This window comes from Aulostomus chinensis, chromosome 15, assembly GCF_037954235.1.
Source record: "Aulostomus chinensis isolate RoL2024-O1b breed Wild chromosome 15, RoL_Achi_v1.0, whole genome shotgun sequence".
NCBI classification, from domain to species: Eukaryota; Metazoa; Chordata; class Actinopteri; order Syngnathiformes; family Aulostomidae; genus Aulostomus; species Aulostomus chinensis.
Genome location: NC_141334.1, coordinates 17,982,685 through 18,009,549, shown reverse-complemented (window position 1 = coordinate 18,009,549; position 26,865 = coordinate 17,982,685). Strand labels below are relative to the sequence as shown.

The following is a 26,865-nucleotide window of genomic DNA, read 5'->3' as shown; positions in this document are numbered from 1 at the left end:
TATATATATATGTGTGTGTGTGTGTGTGTGTGTGTGTGTGTGTGTGTGTGTGTGTGTATGGATGTGTTGATTCAGAGTCCGTCGGTCACATGACATGGTACCTACTTGGAAAATCAATTTATTTAGCATTCAAAATTCCTTTAAAATAAAGGGATCATGAAATTATGAAAGAAGAGGTTTGTTGTCGACTTATTTAGCGATGTTATCTAGAATTGAATTGCAGTCTCAAGGAATATCACATTAATATATAGAAGAGGAGATTAAACTCCAATACACAGGTTTGTTTCCGTGGTCCAGTCTTCTCATATCTACATGACTTGAAACAATAAAGTGAGATGTGACGGTTTCGTGAATCATGGCGAAACATCAGCATGCAGCAGCCCCTCATAAAGCTCTGCAATTTTCCATCGCTGGGGTCGCTTGTATGCAGTGACAAAAGTGAAGGAGAATCGGATGAAGCCCCTGGGAAAGATTGTTCAAGTGTAAAGTCAGTAAAGTAACTGCCAGACCACCTGGAGGAGCAACGTTTCATGAGTTTTTTCATTATGTTGATTTGTTTTGAAGAAAAAATGAATACGTTCCTGGATTTGAGCGGGGCCCCCACACTGCCCAGTGTTCGGGTCCTAACCAGGAAATATTTTAACTTCCCAATCAGGCACTGAGCTGAAACTGCTTCCTTGACTGGGCGGTGATTTGGTACCAGAAAAATCCCAAACAAAGCATTTGTTGATGACTAGAAATAAAAAGTGTGAACCCAATAGACCCAAACAATCCAAGCTTCAGAAGGTATTTGCAGCATCAAATGATATAAGATGCGCATATTTCTAAAGTTACATGAAAAATACATGAATGCTTATTAAAAATCTTACTACTGCATGGAGGAAATAATGTCATATTTGGAAGCATGGACACCGCAGGGAGTTGAACCCCATTCCAGTTGTATGGAAGTACCTCTACCAGTGTCTTTTGCTTTTTTTATGACATTTGGGGAAAGAAAACCTTCATTAGCAACAGCATTTGATGTTAATATGCAAATGTCTATTCTGGTGTAGGAGGAACTCACAAGTGTGTTAAAGCTACATAGAAAGGTGTGTGTTTTGTTGTTGAATGTCATTAAAATGGATGGAAATATGCTGTTGCAATGAAGGAAAAAAGAACCCCTGGAGTGCTAAAGGAGAAGATTTTGGAGGACTAAGTTCTTGTAGGTTTAATGTGTTTAAAACATTTCTGGTTTAATATAAAAAGATGAAATAGAAGTCAAAGGTTCTATTCATCACCTTCTGCTACTGATTGTGCTAAGCTAACTAGCAGTGAGCTGGTCTCTAATGCAGGACACAAATGTGTCTGTCTTCTTGTCCTGCTCTTTTGATGAAGGGCCATAAAGTGTATTTTCTAAAATGTTGCCATGTTACATGCAGGTGTGTATTTAGCTTGTTGCCATAGTAACATGCTAAACATTACTTACCTGAAGAGACCTGCTCCACCAAGGCTACACCCAGATATAAAGGCTGGTCTACCTTGGTCTCTTTGCATCGGTCTCATGAGTGAACAGGGTCAAGCATCGGCAGAAGGACCCTGACGTTGCCTGACCACACCCCCGCACAAGATCTTGCTGCCACCCGAGGAGAAGAGAGGGATGAGGAGGTGGGGGGGCTCTCACGCTTGACTAGGGAGGAGAAAAATACAGGGTTGAGTTTATTCCCTCATCATCCAGCATCCTCATCTCATTAAAAACATCATTCAAACAACCAACACTCCATCCATCAATCAAATCCACACTTTGGTTAGGAGTTCCTACCTGGAGGTCCTCTGTCCCGACTTCCTCTGTCCCCGTCATCAGCCACCAACACCAGTGACCTCTGGGTCTCTGAGGTCGTGGACTCTCCGTGTCCCGTCCCAGTCTGCCTCCTCCTGTGCTCCTCTCTCCACCCAGAGGTGGGCTGTACCCATCACCTCTGGGTCTGTGAGGGACTGGATCCTGCTGGGTTGATGTCTACAGCTGCCGGTGAGCAGCTGAGACCAGCAGCTTCATCAGGATCTTCATCCCATCGCTGTCACTCAGGTGAACCTTCACAAACACCACACTCAACGTAAATGGACAAAAATCAACACTGGACTTTGAAGACATGAACTTTTACTGTCAACTATAAAGAGATGCAAGTCACATTTCCTGCTGCCATCACAACATCGGGTTTACTTACGCCATCTCTGCACCACAGCTCACGGCGTTGCAGGGGGAAGTGCTCAGCAACAGGCACGTACTTCACACCTGAAATAAACATCACAATCACTAATCATTAGAATGCCTGCACAGATCGTAGAGACACTTTTGGTTCTGCAAAACCTGATAATGTGTTTTTGAAAGATGGCTCAAAAAACAATGTAACTATGGAAATGTGACTTCCACAAACTGTAACCAGCAAAAGGCAGTAAATCATCAAATACCAGTAAGTTTGATTTCCTAGATACGTGCAGGTGTTTCTGGATGAACACATCAACTGTCACATGCAACTATTAACAAAGACTTCCTATTGATCCAGAAAAGTAACATGATTCAGTTCCACTAATCAGACACAAAGAACCCAAATCCCTCAACCAAGAAAAATCACAAATAAAAAAGTAGCCCAATTTACAAACGCACTCACCCATTCGTGCAGCCACGTGCTGAAACTCCCGGCGCAGAGCTTCCTGGTGAGCCACGTCAATGTTGAGACGTGGAGGGAAGTCAAGAACAAAGACCTAAAAAAACAGCAGATGAAATCAAACTGCTCATCGTACACATTTAAATATTCTCTATGCATGTCTAAAAGTGTGTACAACCTACCACATTTAACCCTATGATAAATGACTAAAAACAAACAAACATTAAAAGCATCTACGTACATTCCTCCAGCGCCTGCAGACGGAGGTCAGGAGCAAGCCGAAGTCTGCTCCTGCCTGGCTGATGGTCCTGCTCCTCGTCAAATTGTTGCTAGGAGCCAGGAGGCAGACGACCTCGGGTGAACGGGGCACCACAGCGTGGAGGACCTCAGTCCTCAGCTCAGCGGCGCTGGCCCCTGGTGTTGACATCACACCGAAGGCCAGTCTTCCCTCAGGCATCCTAACGAAACCATCAACGACTCCTCGCAGGTGGGAGTCTCCAACGATCAGTCCAAACTGAAACAAAAACAACCAGTTGCTTGGAAAAATAAACACTAAATCATGTTGACTTGGACTAATTTCATTTCAATTCCACATCACTTCTACCTTCTGGTGTGGAGACTCCACTGGAAGGATCAGCTTGTGGCTTTTTCCCGTCAGCTCTGAAACTGGCCATTTCTGGACAGCGTGCCGGTAGCCAGTACCGTAGCCTGTCAGGAACCAGTGGAAACACACAGATTTAACTAGGAGACATTCTTGGTAAACCAGGGCTTCTACAAACAGGGAGTATAACAGGCACCTTAAATAAAAGCAATGTTCCATGGAGTCGCTGGTACATACGTGCATCATGGTGGAAGCGAGGCTCCTGTGGCTCCCAGGTCACAGTTGACCAGGTTGTAGCCCGAGAGCGATGGCCACGGCCACGAGGCATCTAGAAGAAGAAGCCCTGACATGAAATAACTCAAGCAATCACAAAAAACTTGTTGATGCGTTTACATACTTGGTCCAAACCAAGGAGCCACAAGAAGCTACGTGACAATCACCTCAATCAAATCAATATTCATGAACCTGCATTTTAATATCATTCCTTCTGAAATTCTTCATGATCGCGCTTGTAGTGCTGCTTCAGTCACAAATTACTACATGCCATCAACAAGTCACGCTCCTGCATGTCTGTGCAAAAAATATCCCTGATTACAGATGGTTGTTTTAGAGAAATCTGCAGAGTTTCACCAGGAGCCACACATCAGCAAATCAACGGCAAGAAAGAGGCTCATCATCGAAAAGGCAACGCAATGTAGGCCCGGTAATCTACTGAGACCAAGTAGGATTCTATAGCATTGAGAAGGGTTTAAAAACAACATCCTGCTGGCACAACATGCTTGTACATTTTGGTGAATTAACTTTGTATTCATTCAATAATATTAACTTCAAACACAGGGGTACACTGAAGAGCAAACACACTCACCAAAGTCAGAACAAACCCCAACCAGCATTAACTTGCATTCGTATTTACGTTCTACATACATTCCTCTCTGTTATTGACTCCGTTGAAAGACGAAGTCAAGCAGTGTTGTCCATTATTTAACTCTACAGAAGTTCACATCTGTCCTCCCGCTGCCAGCCAACGAGAGAGAAGCGCTTCTCCCTCCATGCGCGCTTTAGGAAGCTGGAACTGCAGAGACTAGCTAGTTAGCTTCGCGCAGGTTAGCGTTAGCGCTGGAGTTAGCACAATGGTTGATGTGAAGTTCCAAAACCAGTAGGTGCCTCTGTTGTTGTATAAGAGTTCGAATATACACATTTCGTAAATCTTTTCAGCCTCTTGAAGTGGATAAAAGTTTTGCTTTACTGGGCGCTTTTTTAGTTTGAAGGTGCTCGGTCAATCACACAGTAAAATAGCTCTCATTGTGTCTGATTATAAAATTGCATGAACACGACGCTAAAATGGAATCCTAATAAATGCAAGAAAAAATCGTTTAAGAAGAAGCTGTTTTTCCATTGTTGTTGAAGGCGCGACAACACTCACTACTGGCATTCACAGTGCTAAGCTAACCGACAGCTAATAGACTTTAGCAGGTGTCTCTGGGTATTTGTCTCCTTGTTTGCTGGTAGGAGAGACAATAAATATATATTTCTCTCCAAAAATATTTTGAATGGCTTCATTATGCTAATAATTCTTCACACAAACATTTAGGGAGCTCTACACACTGGATGAGATCCAAGATTCGCACAAGCTTCTCAATTTGTTAGCCACTTACCTTGTTCAGAAAGGGTTTGGTGCTGAAGAGAGGAAGAAATAGCAAAGAATGTCTCTGTCTCTCTCAATCGTGTTCAACCAAGGTTGAAGCAAAGAAGTAGGACACTTCCCGAGCTTATATATAGCAGCTAAGTTCATAAACAAACAACTGATGTCATAGCCAATAGGTATCAAGAATCCCCGGCAGCATCCGGTGGTTTGGGCGGGACTTACCTCCAGGGGGCGGGGCCAGAAACATGGCAGGAAGTATACATTTAAACAAATATGAATCTGGAAATTAAATGAAAATTCTGTTTTTCCCCAAGTCAGAAGTTTACACAAACAAAAAATATATATAAATCAATATTTTGGTCAGTAGTCGATAAATGGATACTGAAGTAAATTACTGATAAACCAAAAGAATTTTTCTCAAAGCCACATTTAATTTCAGACCGTAGGCTTGGGATTTGAGATGGTTTTATATTTTCTTAATGATCTTTCCTCCAGTCCTGGAAAAGTTGAGGAAAATAGTCTTCCCAATAATCTTCCAATAAAAGTATAAAATTTAACTATAATTTTACGTTCACTTATAAGTTATTCTTATGTGTCAACAAATGTTTTGGAGAATGAACCCTACGTCACTAACAGAGGTATTAAAAGGATTTTGAAATACATGTCCTAGTGTCGAGATTTTTAAAATGAATTCAAAATATTGAATTTATTCATTCTAAACTCTCTGCCTCTGCGATGGCTCTCATTCATCCAATTATGGTGCTTGCTTATTCTAAAAAAAGCAGTGCAATAAGAAATAAATAATCTTGAATAGAGTATAGAATAACGAACTCCATCGTCATCTTCCGCTTATTCCTACACATTAAGGGTCGCGGGGGGGCTGGAGCCTATCCCAGCAGCCTTCAGGCGAGAGGCGGGGTTCACCCTGGACAGGTCACCAGTCCATCACAGGACCAACACATAGAGACGAACAACCATTCACTCTCACAGTCACACCTACAGTCAATTTAGAGTATCAATCAGCCTCGTCCCCTCTTGATGTCTTTGGACTGTGGGAGGAAGCTGGAGTACCAGAGAGAACCCACACAGGAACAGGGAGAACATGGGGACTCACACAGAAAGATCCCGTGCCGGAGCCAGGACCCGAACCCGGAACCTTCTTGCTGTGAGGCGACAGTGCTGACCACTGCACCACCATGCAGCCCAAAAACGAACTCAAAATTGCTAAAAATCTCTTTGTCTTTCTCTCTCTCTCTCTCTCTTTATATATATATATATATATATATATATATATATATATATATATATATATATATATATATATATATATATATATATATATATATATATATAGGATCATATTTAAACTCCCCTCCCAACTTTACAAATGTAATTGCCCTATTTAGCCACAAGAGGGATGTGTTGTACACTCCAACTCTCTCAAAGTACAGTTTAACTGCAATTAACCTACAAAAGGGTTTTGTTTTTTTTTTAAAAAGGAATTGTAGATCACTACACAAGTGTTTTCCAGTTTTTTCTTTGACCTCCATCATAGCAGGAGGGACGCATCCTTACACCCACTAGATAACTCTCGTCAGTATGAAAGGAAGCTGACTCGTCTCTCAAATCTCACACGCACGCCAAAGATATTGGGCAAATTGTGTCACAGGATCTTTAAACAGTCAAGTCAGTTTTGTCTGTGTCGCGTCAAATCACAGCAAAAGTTCTCTCAAGACTCTGACAAGTAGAGCAGACAGAACAGAGTAGAAACCCTTTATTGTCATTATAAACAGGACAATGAGATTTGATGAGCATCTCCATTAAGGTGTACACATAATTGGCACAATATAAAATACTGTACAGTATAAATATAAAAACACAGTAAAAGACACAAACAGAAAAACAGAACATTATGAGCACAGATTTGAGTCCAAAAGGGCGACTGAGAGAGCATTAAATGATAGCGGTAGCTGATGTCAGGTGGTGCAGTGGTCAGTGCAGTTTACATCAGAGCAAACTGGAGGTCAGCATGGTGACAGCTTTGGGGAAGAAGCTGTCCCTGAGTCTGTTTGGGTTCAGAGTTGTGGGGGGCTGGAGCCTATCCCAGCGTCTACGGAGTTCGGAGGAGCGCCATATCCTCTCTAGTTTTTGAGTTTTTTTTATTTTAAGCTGCGTGGTTTCAGAATTGTTCCAAGGTGCTTGTTTCCTTGGATTCATAGTCTTCTTTTTTAATGGGGAAGGAGAGTCCAAAGTTGTTCCAAGGATGCCTGTTGCTCTGTCAATAAAAGGATCACTTTGGGAGGGACGAAGGTACACAACACGGTCCACTGTTAGGATGGAACATGACAATGAATTTAGCACCAATAGAATCGCTTCCCTAAAGCTACGGCGTGATCAGACATCTGGAAACTACATTTTTCCTTGGTGAAATGTAGTCAATTATTTCGGTGGTCAGATAAAAGTTCTGAGTTCTGTGGAAATACAACCAGATGTTCGTCTTTCAAAGAGCAGAGGCGCTCCCATTCTTCTGAGGACTCTCCACACAATCATTTCCACACTTGGTAAAAATAGATAATAACAATAATAAATGATAAAAACCTCTATCAAACATATGTCCAGCATCATTTCTGCTCCCTGACACTCCTCTACCACTTCTACTGGACCGTCACAGTTGAAGCACCAACTGATTTAGCTTTTAAATCTCTACATAACATCTAATAAAGTCTAATAAAGTCATAACATCTAATAAAGTCCAGCTGGTGAACCTGAGTCGCCTTGGACAGTCGACCCATCAGCTGCTCACCACAACTGTTTATCATGGAATACAGAGTGTCCATGTCATCCTCCACCATGTGACATTTTCTTCATCATCATGACAATCTAACAGTTATCAGGTTAAAACATGAAATTCAGGACTGAATGAGGAAACAGAAGTTGGAAAGTTTCATCAGAACTTCTTGGCTCTTTAACTTGTGAGTGAAAGGCTGCCAAAGAACAAAGGACACCTCCCTTTTACAGCAGTAACAGAGGAAACAACCACAGCTGTCACGACCCCTGTCTCCTGTTCCTGTTGTACTCCGTGGTCGTGTCCTGTCCTCCTGTGCTCCTCCCTGTGATGACCTCACCTGTCTCACCTGTGTTGATTGCACCACCTGTGTCTCCTTTCCTCCAACCTATTTAACCTCTGTTTCTGTTTGTCTGTGTTGGATCGTTGTTGCTGTCAGCGGTCTCAGTCTCATGGTGTCTCCCTCCACGTAGTGATGGGTCGATGAGGCGTCATGAAGCGGTTCGACACATTGACGCACTGTGTTGAAACTGTGTTACTGAATACTGACACCTGCTGGACTTTACACATCCCTGCAGGCAACCGACCTGACAGACTGAACTGACACCGATTCGATGACCGACCAGGTCCTAGGATATACAATCATATTTTAAACATTTCAAACTTTTGTTCAGGTTGAGATGAATTACCAATTAATTTATAATAGAACCCATTTATTATTGAGGGGCAATCATGATCAAACTTTAAAAACTAAATGTCAGAACTCGCATTATTTCAAAGTTTTATTCAGGTTGAGGTACCAATTAGTTTATGCACCTTTCTACACTGACTTGTTAGAGGTGGGAATCACCAGAGGTCCTTGATACAACACCACGATACCCAAGCCACTACATTACTGCCATTTTCAATATTTTGCGATGAGAGTATTGTGATACGATATCTTGCAGCATGATGTGATTTATTACCCTTTTTCAACTTGAAATTATATCTAAAGGAAAACTATCTGAATTCATCTGTTTTATAATGTAAAAGAAATTGAAGTGAGATAAACAAATTGAACTTCATCATTTTATTTAGCTGACTTGACAGTGTTTTTACAGTCCAACTTCAATGAATACAAATGTGGGAGGCCTGGGCCGTATTATCAGCTATCACAAGCATTTTGAACAATACAACTTGAACCAAACAAAATGCAGCTCCTTCACCAGATGGGGAATTTTGTGAAGTGAATCACTGTTAAATTGACAAAAAATAAAATCAAACATTGGCATCCTCTCAAAGTACAATGTGAGGCTGTTTGCTGCTGGCCTTGGGGCCGACCAGGTTCAAGGACACTGAATGTCTGACTGTCAGAATTCCTGCTCAACATAACCTGATGTCAGAGTGGTCCTCTGTGCTGTGACAAATGATGAACTGGACTGAGCCGGACCGCGTCTGTAGGATCACAAGTACTGTCAACAATGCAACTTGACCAAAAAAAAAAAAAAGAAGAAGCTGCTTCAGCAGCTGTAAATTACTGTTAAATTGAAAAATAAAATAAAACATGCACTTTTACATTAAAATACAGTAAATAAACTGTGCTGCTGTTTGCTGCCAGCCGTGGAGCTCAAAGTTCAAAGGCATTTGGCCACTGAACGAACGTCTGCATTCTTGCTCAGAAGGAGGAGCTGATCAACATGTCCTGATGTCAGAGCGCTCCTTTGTGCTGTGCCAGTGTCTCCAGCAGTTGAGAGGACTCTTTCTGCCGGGACGCTAGGACCTCGGATATGGAGGTTTCCTTTACCAGCATGGCCAGTAAAGGATAGACGTGCTCCTTTACTTTCCACCAGTTCAGTGGGTCTCCTCCACGCCCCAGCGGTGTGACCCCCTGGTGTCTCTTCACCTCCTCTACAGCTATGGCAGATCATTTTTGAGTGTGGCTCCTCCAACAGCTCCATAAGTCTGACCAAGCAAGTCTACCAGCCCACAGGATGCCTTCCTCATCTTGGCTGGTATGGCAGAGGGTCTGGGACCATCAGGTTCCTCCTGATGTTCCTGGGCTTCTTGTTTCTGATGGTCTGCTGCCTCTTTTGTTCCTGTAAATCACACAATACATATCTTAATATATGCAGCAAACAAGTTTGAAGACATAAATGAGCTAGACAGTGGTACTTTTATCTCATCGTAATACATTGACAGTTCATTTCTATTTCCTTAAATCTTCATTACTATTAGACTACAGAGGAGAGGTGTTTTTTTTTTCCAGGATGGAAAACATTCAAGCATTTTTTTAAACGTTTGTTTGCCTGAAGGGTTCCAGCCTCAGCAACCAGATTTCCTCTGTGGACAGGAACGGTCGGCCACTTCCATGGACTTCAAGGCCCGGCATTCCCAATGTCCGTGTCATTCAGGGCAAATTGATCCGTGCTGTTGTTCCTCACATTGGGGGATGGCTGCTGCACGTATGACGGGCTGTTGGTCGAGGAACCGCTGGAGCCTTTCATCAGCTCTGTTCCATCGCGTGCTGCCATCAGTCTTGAGCTCATCTACAGGCACTTCCCACTTCTTTTTCTGATTCTCTCCAGAGTGGTTTGCCACCGTGCGTCTGTCGAGAAGAGCCAGTGCTGCGACGCAGTCTCCCTGGAAGCCCGGCTGCGGCTGACAGGTTTGTCGCCCCTTGAGAGGCCAAGGTGAAGGAGTGAGCGAAGAACTTCACATGCAGGTATCCTGCTGACTGCATGACAACGATCATGTTGGACCCGTTGTCTGCCTCAACTACAAAGTTTTTTCCGCAATCCCCCACTTGTGTGCCGCTTTTGGAAGCAGGTTTACGATGTTTGCGCCAGTGTGACTTTTATGTGCGGCTCGTTTCTCCAATCCTCCGTGATAAGATGTGCGGTTACAGTCACGTGTGAATCAACTGCCCGCGACGTCCACGCATCACACGTTCATGCAACTCTTTGTGCTGTTCGTGAAGTCTCCTGAACCTCAATCTTAACTTCTCTGTGCAGTTTGGGAAGCGGTGTGTCGGTGACATAGGGTGGCCATACGTCCGGATTTAGGCCGGACAGTCCGGAATTTAAATGCCTTGTCCGGCGTCCTGTGCAGCCTCAAGCCGGACGCTTATTTGTCCTCCTTTTTGGAGTTGCACTTGAAGGAAACGCTGCAAATCATCCAATGATGTAAGACTTTCAGTGATTGGTTTAAAATATGATTGGCTAAAAGCGGTGTCACTCAATTCCCTGATTTCTCATTGGTTGAAAATGTAAACAAGCCGCCCCCTGTTCCCATGTGTTAGCCGCTATGTCGTCTTGTTTCTAAATGTTAGCATGCCGAAAAGACGGACCTCATTCAACGCGGAATGGTCAAAGGAGCTTACATTCATAAGCAAAAGTAGCAAAGACGATCTGATGTGTCGCTGTGATGTGGACGTCAGCACACGTGCTGGAGCGGTATCTGAAACTGTTTTCCAAAGCAGATGGACCACTTGTGAATCTCAGGAAGGTCAGCTCCTACATTTTCTCCATCCCATGCAGCAACGCACACACAGAACGAGTCTTCTCAATGATGGCATCTGCATGGAGAAACGAGAGGAATCGTCTGGATGTGGACAGCGTTAAAGCAGAGCTCCAAGTCTGTGTCAACTTCACCTTTCCCTGCACAAGCATGTACCAGAAGTTCCTTGGAAACAAAAAACTCTTGGATGCTGCCAGAAAAGGCCAGAAGTATTTCAGATAGAGGATCAATTATTTGGTGAGTACAATATTATCATCTTTTGTTTGTTACTTGTGTACTATATTTAATTAAACAAATATACACTTAACACTTGTAATGCAACATTTTGATTCTATGCATGGGCTTTATAGTTACGAAAGGAACTTCTGCATGGGCTTTATGAAATGAATATGTACTAGGTTTAAAACAATACAGATTTTTGAAGGTTGATAACAGTATTTTTGCTATGGTTTTAGTTGCAGTGCAGGCTTGGCTATGATGAACCTGAAGGTGCTGTTGTCTCCTGAGCTGCTGCAGCAGCTGAAGGTGGATTTTGCTGAGGGCTGAGGCCATAATGAAGAACAGGAAACTGAGAACAGGATACTGAGGACAAATCAGTTAAAATACAGGTGGACTGCTTCACTCACACATACATAAACACAAATATGTTACATTTTTTACACATTTTTCAGGTCGATATTCACCTGTTACATGGTGTTTTTTCTCAGTCTTTTGTTGTTTACATAAAACAAATGTTCTTTATGGTTGTTTAGACCTGGGATGTGTATTTTTTGCATTAATTAATTTATTTTTTATGTCAATTTAATGCCAAATATGCTTTCAAAACATGTGCACTTGAGGATTTTTACTTATTTAAGAACTGGAATGTATTTTTTTTTACATTTATTTATTTTTATGTAAATTTATTATTTGCACATTTCAGACCATACATGTTCTGCTGTTCTGGCACTGCACTTTGAATGATGAATGTATTGAATAAATTCAAATAGTGTGAACAAAGACCTTTCACCTTTCACTTACACATAGACATACATCATGATATATGATAGATAAAATTGTCTTGTGATGAACAGCGTACCTCAGAATCACTGTGGTATTGTAAATTATATTGTAGTGGGTAGTACACTAGAGTTGTATGTTGCGATTTTTCTTTTCTCACTAAATGCCGCAAAGTGTCCTCCTTTTTGGTGTTGTGGAAATGGCCACACGGCCTACGGTGACATCGCGCTGGGACGGAGTCACAGAGCAGGGCTCTAGCGTCTTTAGCATGTAGCCGAAGCCTTCGTTTTCCACAACAATTTAAGGCATGAATGTTTCCTTCTCCCCTTCCGCCCTTCGACTTCAACCCCCCCCCCTTCCCATATGAAGACAGCAGCAGCATGTAGTTGACTGAATAATTGATGTTATGTCCAGCATTGAAACGTTTTTTTAATAATAATGATAAAAGATCCATACTTACCTGTATCGACACAGCGTCGTCACGTAAAATATCGCGATACTATGCTGAATGCCCCGCCCCCCATGTCTTCGCCATGATATTTTTGCCATATCTTATAGTTCTCTGAGGAGTGTGTAGACCCTCAAGTCCTCACAAATACATTATTTTTTGAAATGGGGGAACATCATAATAAATCTTTAAAAACAGAAATTAAAGGCTCAATTGCCACCACTCCTCCTGGGGTGGTTTTATACCTGATACTTCCCACCAGAATTTTAGAACTGAAGAAGCTTCTTGGATGAGAGGCGAAACGTCTTCACGAGTCCAGTTGCCTAGTTTGACCTTTTTTTGAGGATTCAAATGACAACATCTATACATTCTAGTCAGTCGGTGTTTTGCTGACATTTGCTACTCTACAACACAACAAACCACATAGGGTCAGAGTTGGAATAGCAGTAATTAGAGATAATTCATGTGGTCCTACTCATTGGAAAATATTCCATAATGTTTTCACACTAACAATAGCAACAGAAACCTGTCAGAGGCTAAAGATTCTAACTTTAGCTAGCGAAGTTAGAGAACGTTAGCTTAGCTGTCCAGTAGAAAAATGGTGATCAACATGGCTTCTCAACCTGCTTGGACCACCTTAGAAATGCTGAACCAACACCCTGACCCTTGTTTTGCTCTTTGTCGGTCAATTGGAGAAATATTTTAGCAAAATTAGACAGTTTTTATGAGGGCCATTTTTTTGTTTCCATTAACACTGGGAGACAGCTATTAGATTTTAAGATCTGGGGACAAAGCGAGTATTTGTAGATTCCCATTTTTGCGCTGGAAAAAACAACCTACCGAACCACTTACCTGTTCATGATTAGAAAACAGAGAGCTATTAACAGTGTGAATTACAACATTTCAATTTAACAAAATTCTAATTTCATTTCGTCATAGAATTTTTTTCCATCTGACATTTATGCAGCTTTGCTGTATCTAAATTCGATGAAATTCTCCTTAATTTCTGACTCATCATACAGGCAAGCCTAGTTAAACCTCCAGAGTCGTTGCTCCAGAGTGTTCCACCGTGGTACCTGCCAACCAATCAACCCCATCAGTGTGAACTAATCACCCCAGGGCCAGAGTGGACACACCAATGGAGATCCTTGTGTTCGAACATGGTGTTGAACAAACTGTGACTCGCACAGAAGTACAACAACTTAACACCACTTGGTTTAGGTCAGGCCTGATGTTCCTCTTAATTATGCCTCTCCAGGTCACTCCGTCATTGGCCACGTCAGTATTGAAGTCCCCCACTAGGACAATGGAGTCCTCAGTTGGGGGGCACAGATCAACAAACACAACCCACTTCCATATGTTTGAAGGTAGAAAACAGGAATTACATCATGACTCCTTTATAATTAAACAATCCAATACAAAATGATGAATATCACGTTTTTTTTTTTTAATAAATAACTATTTACAAAATTCACATACATTCACAAACACTGAACTATTAATGGACATCGGACACCAAATGAAAAGTTCCATGTTGTCCTTCTGGTCAAAGATGAAGAAAATGGGGCCCTGACTTTGTCCCCTCCCCTTCGTTCCCCTCATATGTGGCCAGGTCAGGCCAGGTGTTGTCTCCCTCCATCTTTGGTATCCTGGGTTGGACTGTGAGCCCCAGGAAGAGGTGTCTGCTGGGCTCAGCTCCATAAAGGCCTGGTGAAAGTCCTCCATCACTGGTGCTTCCTTTTTTAGAAATGAAATACAATGGAAATTCATGAAGACAACCTTCTAATAATGATAATAGACCGGATCTGTTCTGGTTGTCACATACACATCTCAGCAGTCCAGTCCAAAAGGGGGAAATTAGGTAGATTATTCATTCAGACATATTCAAACTTTCACAGGTCCAGCCTTAAAATCTCTTACCTGGTCCTTTTAGTGAAGAGGTTTTCCATGTCCGTCTCTCTGAGCTGCCTCCCAGACCAGGACCCTTGAGCCTGCTGCAGGTGTTGAGCCAAAGCTCTCACAGCTAAAACAGGGTCCTGGGTTTCCTGAGACTTGGGACATGGCTGGAACTTTTCAGAAGCTCGATCTCCTTCTTCAGGTCGAGCAACTGTTTCCTGTGAGCAGAGGGTTTCACCTTCATCCTCTCTTGCTCTTGTCGAGCCTGGATTTGTGCCAGCCTCAACGCAGATGCTGCCTCAGCACGTTCGGCTTCCTTCAGCCGCGCTTCTCCGTGCTGATACATTTCAGCAGCCTCCTGGCTAAGTTTCTCCCCCTCCTTGGCTTTTGTCATGACCGCCAGGGCCATGTTTGTCACGCTCTCTTTCTGTCTGTCCAGCTCCTCTCTCTGTTGCTTCAGAGTCTCTCTCTCCTGTGCCACAACCATCTCCTTCTCTCTCAGCTCTTCAGCACGACGCCTCAGTCCCTCTTGTTCCTGTGCCACTCTGCTGGCCTCTTGTTCAGCCTTCTCACGTCTTTCCTTTTCCTTGGCATGGAAGTTCTTCCAGTCTTCTGCCAGCTTCCTCTTCTCCTCTGCCCAGTCTTGCATCACTGTCCTGTACTCTGCTGTCACTTCTCCAAGCTGCTGCTCACTTTCACACAGCTGAGCTTTCACTTTTTCCAAGTGGGCGGAGACATCGTTGCAGGTCTCACGCAGTTGTGTGTTGCTCTGGGCTGCCGACTCCTCAAGACACTTCACATTAGCCTTGTGTGTCATTTCCAAGACTTCTACGTCCTTTCTATGCTGCTGCTGGACACTCTGGAGCAACGTCTGGCTCTGGTCTCGCTCCAGTTGCAGAGCTTTTACCAGTTCCTCCAGCTGGAGGATACGAGCCTGATCCACTTGTCGCTGTTCAGTCAGTTCCGTGAGCTTCGACTGCATCAGCTGCTGTTGTTCTAACAGCTGCTGCAGATTTAAACAGCTTTGTCCTGGAACTGCTCCCTGGGCGTTCTTTCCTGTGGCAGGAGAGGCGTGATTGGTTGGGCTGGGTTGTTGGTGGTTGTTGAGGAAAGGAAGAGGCTTTGTTTGTTTGGCCGTGTGTGTGGAGGTCTCCTGGAGGAACTCTCCGGCATCGCTGGCAAGGAATTCTTCCAGCCGGTGTCTTGTATTGCGGGATCGAGTAGAGGTGTTGTGTCTTGGTGCTTTGTCTTGGCCGACAGTCTTCCGGCGGGGAACGATCCCTGCAGGGGTAGCAGGGGACTGACCAGGTCCACTTGTGGGGTTGTCATTTGACAGGGTCTTCTCTGAGCCACCCTGACTCCATTTTCCTGGCAGTTTTTCTTCATCCTTAAATAAACTATGAATGAACTCATCTGAAGCTGTCAGACTTTCAGATCCCTTCTGGTTGTTCGTAGCAGGCTTGTTGGGGCTCATCTGGAAGCCACTTCGTCCAGTATTCTGAAAATAAGTTAAAGAAGGACAATAAACACTCACTGCTTGAACAGACTGCATAAATATTATTTGTAACGAGTATATTTCACTTCAAGTACACTTCAATAAACGAGATGTTAGCGAGAACAAATAGGATGTTGCTTTTTCTCCAGGTATCTTTGTCTGTCTGCTAACATGGGGGTGTAAATGGGTCAGAATTACCGGGCGCAGCTGCCCTGGCAGATTCAGCTTGTCTTCTCCGTCCTCTCTCACTTGTCCTCTGGAGACCTCTGGCTTTGTTTGTTTGGCCGTGTGTGTGGAGGTCTCCTGGAGGAACTCTCTGGCATCGCTGGCAAGGAATTCTTCCAGTCGGTCTCTTTTGTTGAGGGATCGAGTGGAGGTGCTGGGTCTTGGTTCTTTGTCTTGGCCGAACACACTGTCATCATCCATCTTAAATCTGACAGTCTTCCGGCGGGGAAGGGTCCCTGCAGGGGTTGCAGGGGACTGACCAGGTCCAATTGTGGGGTTGTCGTTTGTCAGGGTCTTCTCTGAGCCACCCTGACTCCATTTTCCGTTTCCTGGTTCTGCTATTTTTTCATCATCCTTAAACAAATTATGAACAAACTCATCTAAGGATGATAGACTTTCAGATCCTTTGTTCTTGTCCTTCATAGCAGGCTTGTTGCTGCTCAGCTGGAAGCCATTTAATGCAGTATCCTGAAATGAATTAAATAATGTAAGTTAACAGTAATAACATAAAAAGAACTGTATTCTTTGTGTGTGTGTGTGTGTGTGTGTGTGTGTGTGTGTGTGTGTGTGTGTGTGTGTGTATGGGTCAGTAATTACCGGGCACTGCTTCACTGTCAGATTCTTCAGCTGAGGCTTGATTGTCTGCTGTTGTCCAGCAAAAACCTCTTCGGTTTTCTTCCCTCTGTCAGGGGTGGGTTGCTGGTGGGTGTGGATTAATGGACCCACATGTTCTCCCAGGCCTTGAGCCTTGTCCTTGAGGCCTGGCCTGTCAGCGCTGGCTGACTTGTCTTCCTGGGGCTGTTTCTTAAGGCTTTTGAAGACCTTCTGTTTCACGTGGCTCTCAGGTTTTGTGGACCTTGTGGAATTCTCATTCTCAGGTCGAGTGGAAGTGTTGGCTTTTGAACCTGAAACACGAAACAGCCTATCAAGTAATTCTTTATTGGGACCTCCAGGTCCTCTCTTCTTGCTGCCTTTGGACATGTTGAAACTTTGAATCAGTTGCCTTCAAAGTTGTGTGAGGAACTGTTGATCCTGCATTTCTGGATCCGTTGTCTCATACATGACATCACAACATCAGAGGTTTTGCTGTCACCTGCCAAGTCAGTCTGTGATGTCGTCTGTCATTTTTCTTCACTGACAAATCACTGCCAGTGATGAGTCAGCAAATTCTGACACAGATGTCTCACCGTTTTGGTGAAGTAATGCAGCGTTTTAAATAACGGAGTTGAAGCAGTAACTGATTTACTTTTTTTGGTCCCTTTTTCTCTCTCTTGATCCTCTGATGGTTTTGATAAACGTCAGTAAAGTTTCTCTTCGGTCTCTGACGTCCTCGACCCTGGAGTGCAGATCCAGGCTCCCTCTTCATCACTCTTACACAGTAAAACGCATCTGAACAACTTTGTCTACAAAACAGTGAATTACCTCATGTCAGACAGTCATTCTGCGTGATGTGACTCAGGACATTACACACGTTTCCCAGCCACTCTTTTTATCAACTGTGATCCAATTCAGTTGCTGAAACACAGGAAGTCCAATGTGAGTGTGTGAAGGAAGCTTTAACACACTGTAATTAGTAGCTTTGTCTCTGATGCACTGTGATGGACCACCAGCTTCTTCTTCCATTCAATTGCTGCTGAGAACAGAAAGATGTTATTTCCCATTAAAGACTTCAGTTTGAATGGACGACATCCATGGAGTTTATTCTGGTCAAATAACACACTGTAATTTCTTTGTTTCTGATGTGCTGTGGTGTTCCAAGTGTGTCGCCATGGCGTACCAGCAGGTGGCTGCATAGTCAAAGTGGCCTTGAGCAGGTTGAGAGACCTGAGTGACCACCAGATCCTTCACCAGACGGTGGGGCTCCAATGTCAAGTTTGAGTTCAAGCACCCTGACCCTTCACCTTTGACTATCGGAACTTTACCCCCCTGTTCAGACTCAAACTGCTCAGTTTGGTTTTTAACCTTTCGTGTTTTGAATTTGTGTTTTTTTTATTTTGGCTCAAATCACAGAATATCAAGCAGTTGTGTTCGTGGTGTGTTCACGGTGATTGATTAATTTTTCATGTCATTGTCAGGTTATTTTGTAGATTTTACAACTATCAGAAGAATTGTTGTTTTTCCAGTCATTTCAGTTTCAGGAAATTCTTTTCTTTTATTCATTGAAAGATAAAAGAGTTTCGGTAAATAACCTTTTTTTCTGTGTTATTATGAAATGTTGTGTTTCGATTGATGATGTGATACATGAATGTAATCAATTTGTAATCAAGTCTATGTAAAAAAAAAATGAAGTTGTTGGGAACAAATGAAGGGCTCTGAATATTTGAAAAACACATCATCCATTTTTAATGTTCTGTTCTTTCCCAGGAGGACATTTTAATCCATTCATCTTCAATAAGAAACAATTTTTAAAATTAACATCTTTTTGTTTAGTTAAATCAAATTCATCCATCCATCCATTTTCATCTTCCGCTTATTCCTACACATTAAGGGTCGCGGGGGGGCTGGAGTCTCTCCCAGCAGCCTTCAGGTGAGAGGCGGGGTTCACCCTGGACAGGTCACCAGTCCATCACAGGACCAACACATAGAGACAGACAACCATTCACACTCTCAGTCACACCTACGGTCAATTTAGAGTATCAATCAACCTCGTCCTCTCTTGATGTCTTTGGACTGTGGGAGGAAGCTGGAGTACCAGAGAGAACCCACACAGGAACAGGGAGAACATGGAGACTCCACACAATAAGATCCTTTGATGGAGCCGGGACTCGAACCAGGAACCTTCTTGCTGTGAGGCGACAGTGCTGACCACTGCACCACCGTGCTGCTTTTGATCAAATCCATATATCTATATATGAAAAGGCTTCATTCAAAATAGGAAATTGTGCTTTCATTCAAATCTTAAAAACTCTTTCCATGGACATGAATAAACTGAGGTAAGTTATTTATTTTCATTGGTTCAAGCTTTAAGTTATGAAAACAAGATATGTTACACATTTAGAATCTGAAATGTTTTTAGAGCAAAAAGAAATGCAGGAACTTGTGTCGACAGGGAAACTCAATGTGTTCTTGTGGAGAAATAAAACCCGTTCAGTTAAAAGCAAATCCCAGTGTCCGCCGGAGTCTCTGGCTGCAACATAATCAGTCCCAAACTCTTTGTTCACACGATAAAATGCTTCTCCTTTGTCAAAGTGACGTCATTTGGTCTGGACAGAATGAGGGCCTGCAGTCTTGTTCATGCTGACCTCAAGAGTTCAGTGAAAAATCTTGAAAATGGCTTAGACAGGGATGCTTTCATGGAGTGTTTTCAGATTCAGCAAAAGCAGGATGTGGACAATCCCAGCTCCAAGATGAAACAAAGTGGCATTCAATATGTTGCCATGTCTCCTTTTGTTGTTCACACTTATTCTGCATCACAGCTGCAGATTCTTCATGAACCACAGAAGAAGAAGAATTGTTTGTTATACATGGATGCAACTGGCAGTTTAGTTGCAAAACCTCACCCCTCCAGCCAGTCAGTACTGAACTATGCAGTTTGTGCACCATGTCAGTCCACAACCAAAACTGTGGTTCCTGTGGCAGAAATGCTGACCTCAGATCAAAGTACTGCAACCTTTCCACACTGGCTGACTTGCCTGCGTCGAGACTACAAGCTGTTCAGGAAACACTTGAAGCCACAAAAAGTTGAAACTCATTTCAGTCGGGCCCTGATCCATGCAGTTGTTCAGGCGTTTAACCCTGTCAGCATTCAGGAGTATCTGCAGCTTTGTTTTCAGGTGTGCCAAGAGTGCAAATGACTGTGATACACCTCTGTGCTGCTCACATGCTTAAGCTCATGGGTATGAAACTGAGCAAAGTGCAATGCAGAAAAGAAATCGACCATTTTTTTCTGTACTGCTTTGCCCTTCTCCAAAAGGCCTCAGAGTTTTGTGTGATCTTGTCCATTGTTAAGTCTGTAGTGTTGTTTTTTTCCTCAAGGACTGAGACAAAAGTGTGCCTGGAACATCTATCATTTTTCCTTGAATTTCCTCTCCCTTTTCCAACATAAAATAACAACATTCATGTCTATAGGTTCACGATGGCGTGTTCATTTTGCTGTACGTGAGTGATTTTGTTAATATTTGTTACGTAGGTTAGTGTGGTTAGATTTTTTTTTTTCTGTCCTGTGGGGGGTTGTTGCGGTGTTCCTCTTGGCACACTGTCTTAAGGTGGGGGGTGTTATGTCCCCTAGGGGCCTCTTGGGGTTGCTATAATGTTTTTCCTTAGCTGGACCTAATGTGGAACCTGGAACACCCCTGGCGCCTGCCTTTAAATGGGCCGCTCCCTCTTGCTCTCGTGGTCTTTCTTTGTCTCCTATTTGGTCCCTTGCGGTCACCCTGTTTTTAACCTCCCTCTGCTTGCTCCCTCACAGGACCCCAGGTTCCTCAGTCTTTAGTTTGGTTATGTTGGTTTCATCTTATACTTCGTTCCACACCCTTCAACACTCGCACCCACACTCAGTCTCATACATGCACACCTACACTACTGATCTTACTGATGACTCATTTGCATATTGTGTGTACTTTAGTTTGCATTATTTTTGATTTGATCTAATTTGGTTTGATTGGTCCAATTTGGTTAATAAAGTTATTCTTTGTTAAATCGTATCCATGGTGTCGTTCTCCTTTTGTTGTGTGACCTTTGAGCCAGGTCATAACAGCAAATATGTTTGGAAAAGTGCTCTTCAGATACAGGGTTTTGTTATCATGATCAAAGGAAACACTGTGCACTCGCTTATTCCGATACCATAGTGGTTAAGTTTGTTAGTTTGAGAGTAAAGCAAGTTTCATTGTTTAAAGTTTTCAAGCCCCATTTGTCCACTGTGGACAGAGAGCCACTATTGGGGAATTCTGCTCTGTTGCTGTCAGTGGAACTGATGAAACAGGCTGACTGGAGACAGGGCTCAGACCACCACTGTGGACTTGCTGTCCAAGAAGAATAAACTTCATATTACATGCATCGAGGTTTCATTATTTCCATAATTCCGATGTTTCAGACCATTCTTTCCAGTGATGAGAAGCCCCACTTTTCTTTGAAAGGCCGGTGGGTCCCAATCATCTTTGATGATGATATGCAGCTGGACAGCATTGTGAAGGACCTGTCAGACTTCCTTGACAGCTGGGACACCCTCTCTCCTGAAGTCTGCACCATGGTGTCCTCCAACAGGATCAAATATATCCGGACCATAAGGCTTTCAGAGGAAGGTCAGTGGCTATTTGACTTACATTTAGGAACATAAACACATGAATGACAGTATTCCTGTTCCTTGTGCATCGTACAATTAAGAGAAGTGTTGGTCGTTGAGATTTGACCTCAGAAGATGTTACATTTCCTGTTCTATGAAGCACATATATTTCTGTTAGTTTCCATCTTTCAGTGCAGTACACTTGACAAGTTACGCCCCCAAAAACCCACAAGATGTGAGTTCTCGTAAAAAAACAACATTTTTCTATCATTTTTCTTTAATAAATAGTAACTACATGTGGTCGAAGAAAAATGATAAAATAAAAGGAGGAGTGATATCACATTGGAACAGAAAAAAAAGCGAAGGAAAATAGGAAATAACAAATCCATTGATTGAAGTGAGAGAACTGCAGGAATGTGGAACAGAGGAGAAAGAGAAGGTGGAGAGAGTAAGATGATGGAAAACTTTAAATGTTGCCTTCAACATAAAAGCAGAATCACAGACTCATGAAAATTAAGTATTAGGAACTTAGTTGACTTTGTTCGAAGGAATTGTACAAGACACCAACAAACGGAACGGCTAAAAGGTCCAAGCAGGCAGGAAGAAGCTCTTAAAAAAACTATTGAACAATCTTTGTGACAGAGGGGCAGAACCAAGAGGCAGCAGCCTCACATTATAATACATAACATTATGCTGTTATGCTATTGATGTACTTGTAACACACCTTTCTAAATGAAGAGTAAAGCTATCAAACATCTGAATTAATTTCCTTTTTGTAAAGTATGTCTAGGTGACACAGTGCAGTGTGCTACTCATGACTTGCAGGTCTACATTGTAAACTCTTGATCGTGGGGTAGAATCAAGATCATGTCTGCAGGAAGGCAGGAGGTCAGGTGGCGAGCAAAGGAGAAAACACAGGACAACTGGTGGCTCGGAAAAGGAGAGCAGGGTCTGAAATAACGGCAGATGTTAGGAAAACCAACAAACTGATCACTCATCAAAGATTCATGAGTTTGATGAGTACTGACAGAAAAGGTTCCCTGTACATGTCCTCATATTGTTCCAATGAAAACCAAGCACACTCACAGCTAAAGGGGTTGTAACACAGGCAACAGTCAAGGCTCCACAAGAGGTGAGAAAAATGACAGTGTCGGAAGCTGTGGGAGCGGTGGAACGTGGGCCGATGGAGCAAAGGAGAGGGCGCATCCTAATGTTGGGAGGTACATCTCCAAATGACCACCGTGTGAAGATGTGTTGAATGTTTCTCAAGAGAGAAACATACATTTCTACTGTTGTTTTGAAGTGAGAAGGAAGAACTATACATGTTTCTCCCAAACAAGATGGAGAGACGGGTGATAGAAAAATCCGGTTCTCGACCTGGACCTGTTCTGAAATGCACCTTTTTGGCATTCATTCATCGTATTCTGCTTATCCCTTACTATAGTAAGGGTCGTGGGGGGGTGGAGCCTATACCAGCAGCCTTCAGATGAGAGGCAGGGTTCACCCTGGACAGGTCACCAGTCCATCACAGGACCAACACATAGAGACAGACAACCATTCACTCTCACAGTCACACCTACGGTCAATTTAGAGTATCAATCAGCCTCGTCCTCTCTTGATGTCTTTGGACTGTGGGAGGAAGCTGGAGTACCAGAGAGAACCCAGCAGGAACAGGGAGAACATGGAGACTCCACACAGGAAGATCCCTGATGGAGCCGGGACTCGAACCTGGAACCCTCTTGCTGTGAGGCGACAGTGCTGACCACTGCACCACCGTGCAGCCCATTACATGTTCCATACACTACTAATTTACTCACTCTTTGTCTTTGTCCATGCTAACAGTTTTGAACGTACATATTCCCCTGAGTGAATTTACATGCAACAGGGAGAATGCCTTCCTCCCACACGTTCAGACGTGGTTTTCTTTATTTAATATGGGATTTTGACAGCTCCCTTCTCCTTTTTTTAACGGAACTCCGTTCCGGCCATGAATATTTTACCAGAACTGCGTTACGGCTCACTTTCACCCCTGTATATATATATATATGTGTGTGTGTGTGTATGGATGTGTTGATTCAGAGTCCGTCGGTCACATGACATGGTACCTACTTGGAAAATCAATTTATTTAGCATTCAAAATTCCTTTAAAATAAAGGGATCATGAAATTATGAAAGAAGAGGTTTGTTGTCGACTTATTTAGCGATGTTATCTAGAATTGAATTGCAGTCTCAAGGAATATCACATTAATATATAGAAGAGGAGATTAAACTCCAATACACAGGTTTGTTTCCGTGGTCCAGTCTTCTCATATCTACATGACTTGAAACAATAAAGTGAGATGTGACGGTTTCGTGAATCATGGCGAAACATCAGCATGCAGCAGCCCCTCATAAAGCTCTGCAATTTTCCATCGCTGGGGTCGCTTGTATGCAGTGACAAAAGTGAAGGAGAATCGGATGAAGCCCCTGGGAAAGATTGTTCAAGTGTAAAGTCAGTAAAGTAACTGCCAGACCACCTGGAGGAGCAACGTTTCATGAGTTTTTTTATTATGTTGATTTGTTTTGAAGAAAAAATGAATACGTTCCTGGATTTGAGCAGGGCCCCCACACTGCCCAGTGTTCGGGTCCTAACCAGGAAATATTTTAACTTCCCAATCAGGCACTGAGCTGAAACTGCTTCCTTGACTGGGCGGTGATTTGGTACCAGAAAAATCCCAAACAAAGCATTTGTTGATGACTAGAAATAAAAAGTGTGAACCCAATAGACCCAAGCAATCCAAGCTTCAGAAGGTATTTGCAGCATCAAATGATATAAGATGCGCATATTTCTAAAGTTACATGAAAAATACATGAATGCTTATTAAAAATCTTACTACTGCATGGAGGAAATAATGTCATATTTGGAAGCATGGACACCGCAGGGAGTTGAACCCCATTCCAGTTGTATGGAAGTACCTCTACCAGTGTCTTTTGCTTTTTTTATGACATTTGGGGAAAGAAAACCTTCATTAGCAACAGCATTTGATGTTAATATGCAAATGTCTATTCTGGTGTAGGAGGAACTCACAAGTGTGTTAAAGCTACATAGAAAGGTGTGTGTTTTGTTGTTGAATGTCATTAAAATGGATGGAAATATGCTGTTGCAATGAAGGAAAAAAGAACTCCTGGAGTGCTAAAGGAGAAGATTTTGGAGGACTAAGTTCTTGTAGGTTTAATGTGTTTAAAACATTTCTGGTTTAATATAAAAAGATGAAATAGAAGTCAAAGGTTCTATTCATCACCTTCTGCTACTGATTGTGCTAAGCTAACTAGCAGTGAGCTGGTCTCTACTGCAGGACACAAATGTGTCTGTCTTCTTGTCCTGCTCTTTTGATGAAGGGCCATAAAGTGTATTTTCTAAAATGTTGCCATGTTACATGCAGGTGTGTATTTAGCTTGTTGCCATAGTAACATGCTAAACATTACTTACCTGAAGAGACCTGCTCCACCAAGGCTACACCCAGATATAAAGGCTGGTCTACCTTGGTCTCTTTGCATCGGTCTCATGAGTGAACAGGGTCAAGCATCGGCAGAAGGACCCTGACGTTGCCTGACCACACCCCCGCACAAGATCTTGCTGCCACCCGAGGAGAAGAGAGGGATGAGGAGGTGGGGGGGCTCTCACGCTTGACTAGGGAGGAGAAAAATACAGGGTTGAGTTTATTCCCTCATCATCCAGCATCCTCATCTCATTAAAAACATCATTCAAACAACCAACACTCCATCCATCAATCAAATCCACACTTTGGTTAGGAGTTCCTACCTGGAGGTCCTCTGTCCCGACTTCCTCTGTCCCCGTCATCAGCCACCAACACCAGTGACCTCTGGGTCTCTGAGGTCGTGGACTCTCCGTGTCCCGTCCCAGTCTGCCTCCTCCTGTGCTCCTCTCTCCACCCAGAGGTGGGCTGTACCCGTCACCTCTGGGTCTGTGAGGGACTGGATCCTGCTGGGTTGATGTCTACAGCTGCCGGTGAGCAGCTGAGACCAGCAGCTTCATCAGGATCTTCATCCCATCGCTGTCACTCAGGTGAACCTTCACAAACACCACATTCAACGTAAATGGACAAAAATCAACACTGGACTTTGAAGACATGAACTTTTACTGTCAACTACAAAGAGATGCATGTCACACATTTCCTGCTGCCATCACCACATCGGGTTTACTTACGCCATCTCTGCACCACAGCTCACGGCGTTGCAGGGGGAAGTGCTCAGCAACAGGCACGTACTTCACACCTGAAATAAACATCACAATCACTAATCATTAGAATGCCTGCACAGATCGTAGAGACACTTTTGGTTCTGCAAAACCTGATAATGTGTTTTTGAAAGATGGCTCAAAAAACAATGTAACTATGGAAATGTGACTTCCACAAACTGTAACCAGCAAAAGGCAGTAAATCATCAAATACCAGTAAGTTTGATTTCCTAGATACGTGCAGGTGTTTCTGGATGAACACATCAACTGTCACATGCAACTATTAACAAAGACTTCCTATTGATCCAGAAAAGTAACATGATTCAGTTCCACTAATCAGACACAAAGAACCCAAATCCCTCAACCAAGAAAAATCACAAATAAAAAAGTAGCCCAATTTACAAACGCACTCACCCATTCGTGCAGCCACGTGCTGAAACTCCCGGCGCAGAGCTTCCTGGTGAGCCACGTCAATGTTGAGACGTGGAGGGAAGTCAAGAACAAAGACCTAAAAAAACAGCAGATGAAATCAAACTGCTCATCGTACACATTTAAATATTCTCTATGCATGTCTAAAAGTGTGTACAACCTACCACATTTAACCCTATGATAAATGACTAAAAACAAACAAACAAACATTAAAAGCATCTACGTACATTCCTCCAGCGCCTGCAGACGGAGGTCAGGAGCAAGCCGAAGTCTGCTCCTGCCTGGCTGATGGTCCTGCTCCTCGTCAAATTGTTGCTAGGAGCCAGGAGGCAGACGACCTCGGGTGAACGGGGCACCACAGCGTGGAGGACCTCAGTCCTCAGCTCAGCGGCGCTGGCCCCTGGTGTTGACATCACACCGAAGGCCAGTCTTCCCTCAGGCATCCTAACGAAACCATCAACGACTCCTCGCAGGTGGGAGTCTCCAACGATCAGTCCAAACTGAAACAAAACAACCAGTTGCTTGGAAAAATAAATACAAAATCATGTTGACTTGGACTGATTTCATTTCAATTCCACATCACTTCTACCTTCTGATGTGGAGACTCCACTGGAAGGATCAGCTTGTGGCTTTTTCCCGTCAGCTCTGAAACTGGCCATTTCTGGACAGCGTGCCGGTAGCCAGTACCGTAGCCTGTCAGGAACCAGTGGAAACACACAGATTTAACTAGGAGACATTCTTGGTAAA

At 43.2% G+C, this 26,865-nt stretch overlaps 2 protein-coding genes and 1 long non-coding RNA gene across 4 annotated transcripts; all 3 read right to left on the bottom strand.

The window, feature by feature from the left end:
- Window positions 1–1,884: 1,884 nt before the first annotated feature.
- On the bottom strand, window positions 1,885–3,489 carry LOC147249027 (uncharacterized). The gene is made up of 6 exons (XM_086179121.1): window positions 3,477–3,489; window positions 3,247–3,350; window positions 2,884–3,156; window positions 2,646–2,739; window positions 2,202–2,269; window positions 1,885–2,068 (listed from the first exon to the last, which is right to left on the bottom strand). The coding sequence occupies exons 1-6, from the start codon at window positions 3,487–3,489 to the stop codon at window positions 1,994–1,996; spliced, it is 627 nt and encodes a 208-aa protein (XP_086035247.1). The 3' UTR covers window positions 1,885–1,993.
- A 5,274-nt stretch (window positions 3,490–8,763) lies between these two features.
- LOC147249026 (uncharacterized) lies at window positions 8,764–12,485 on the bottom strand. The gene is made up of 3 exons (XR_015119539.1): window positions 11,303–12,485; window positions 11,032–11,226; window positions 8,764–9,748 (listed from the first exon to the last, which is right to left on the bottom strand). It is a non-coding gene; the product is annotated as an uncharacterized LOC147249026 (long non-coding RNA).
- Window positions 12,486–14,054: 1,569 nt separating this feature from the next.
- On the bottom strand, window positions 14,055–17,307 carry LOC147249025 (uncharacterized). 2 transcript variants are annotated; one of them, XR_015119538.1, is made up of 4 exons: window positions 16,829–17,307; window positions 16,205–16,699; window positions 14,536–16,009; window positions 14,055–14,352 (listed from the first exon to the last, which is right to left on the bottom strand). XR_015119538.1 is itself a non-coding variant. In XM_086227029.1 (3 exons), the coding sequence occupies exons 1-3, from the start codon at window positions 17,210–17,212 to the stop codon at window positions 14,639–14,641; spliced, it is 2,250 nt and encodes a 749-aa protein (XP_086083155.1). In that variant the 5' UTR covers window positions 17,213–17,307; the 3' UTR covers window positions 14,055–14,638. The 2 variants fall into 2 exon arrangements, 1 of the variants encoding a protein (XP_086083155.1); XM_086227029.1 differs by having other exon boundaries at window positions 14,055–16,009.
- Between the last annotated feature and the right edge of the window lie 9,558 nt (window positions 17,308–26,865).

What these genes read in the sequence shown, in the direction of transcription:
- LOC147249027 (XM_086179121.1), bottom strand. An exon ending in GCACGTGGCTGCACGAATGG is followed by an intron (nt 2,270 to 2,645) that starts GTGAGTGCGTTT and finishes TGTTTATTTCAG; the next exon opens with GTGTGAAGTACGTGCCTGTT. An exon ending in AGCTGTGGTGCAGAGATGGC is followed by an intron (nt 2,069 to 2,201) that starts GTAAGTAAACCC and finishes GTGTTTGTGAAG; the next exon opens with GTTCACCTGAGTGACAGCGA.
- LOC147249025 (XM_086227029.1), bottom strand. Translation starts at nt 17,212, where the DNA reads ATGTCCAAAGGCAGCAAGAAGAGAGGACCTGGAGGTCCCAATAAAGAA. An exon ending in TGACAGTGAAGCAGTGCCCG is followed by an intron (nt 16,700 to 16,828) that starts GTAATTACTGAC and finishes AATTCATTTCAG; the next exon opens with GATACTGCATTAAATGGCTT. An exon ending in TGCCAGGGCAGCTGCGCCCG is followed by an intron (nt 16,010 to 16,204) that starts GTAATTCTGACC and finishes ACTTATTTTCAG; the next exon opens with AATACTGGACGAAGTGGCTT.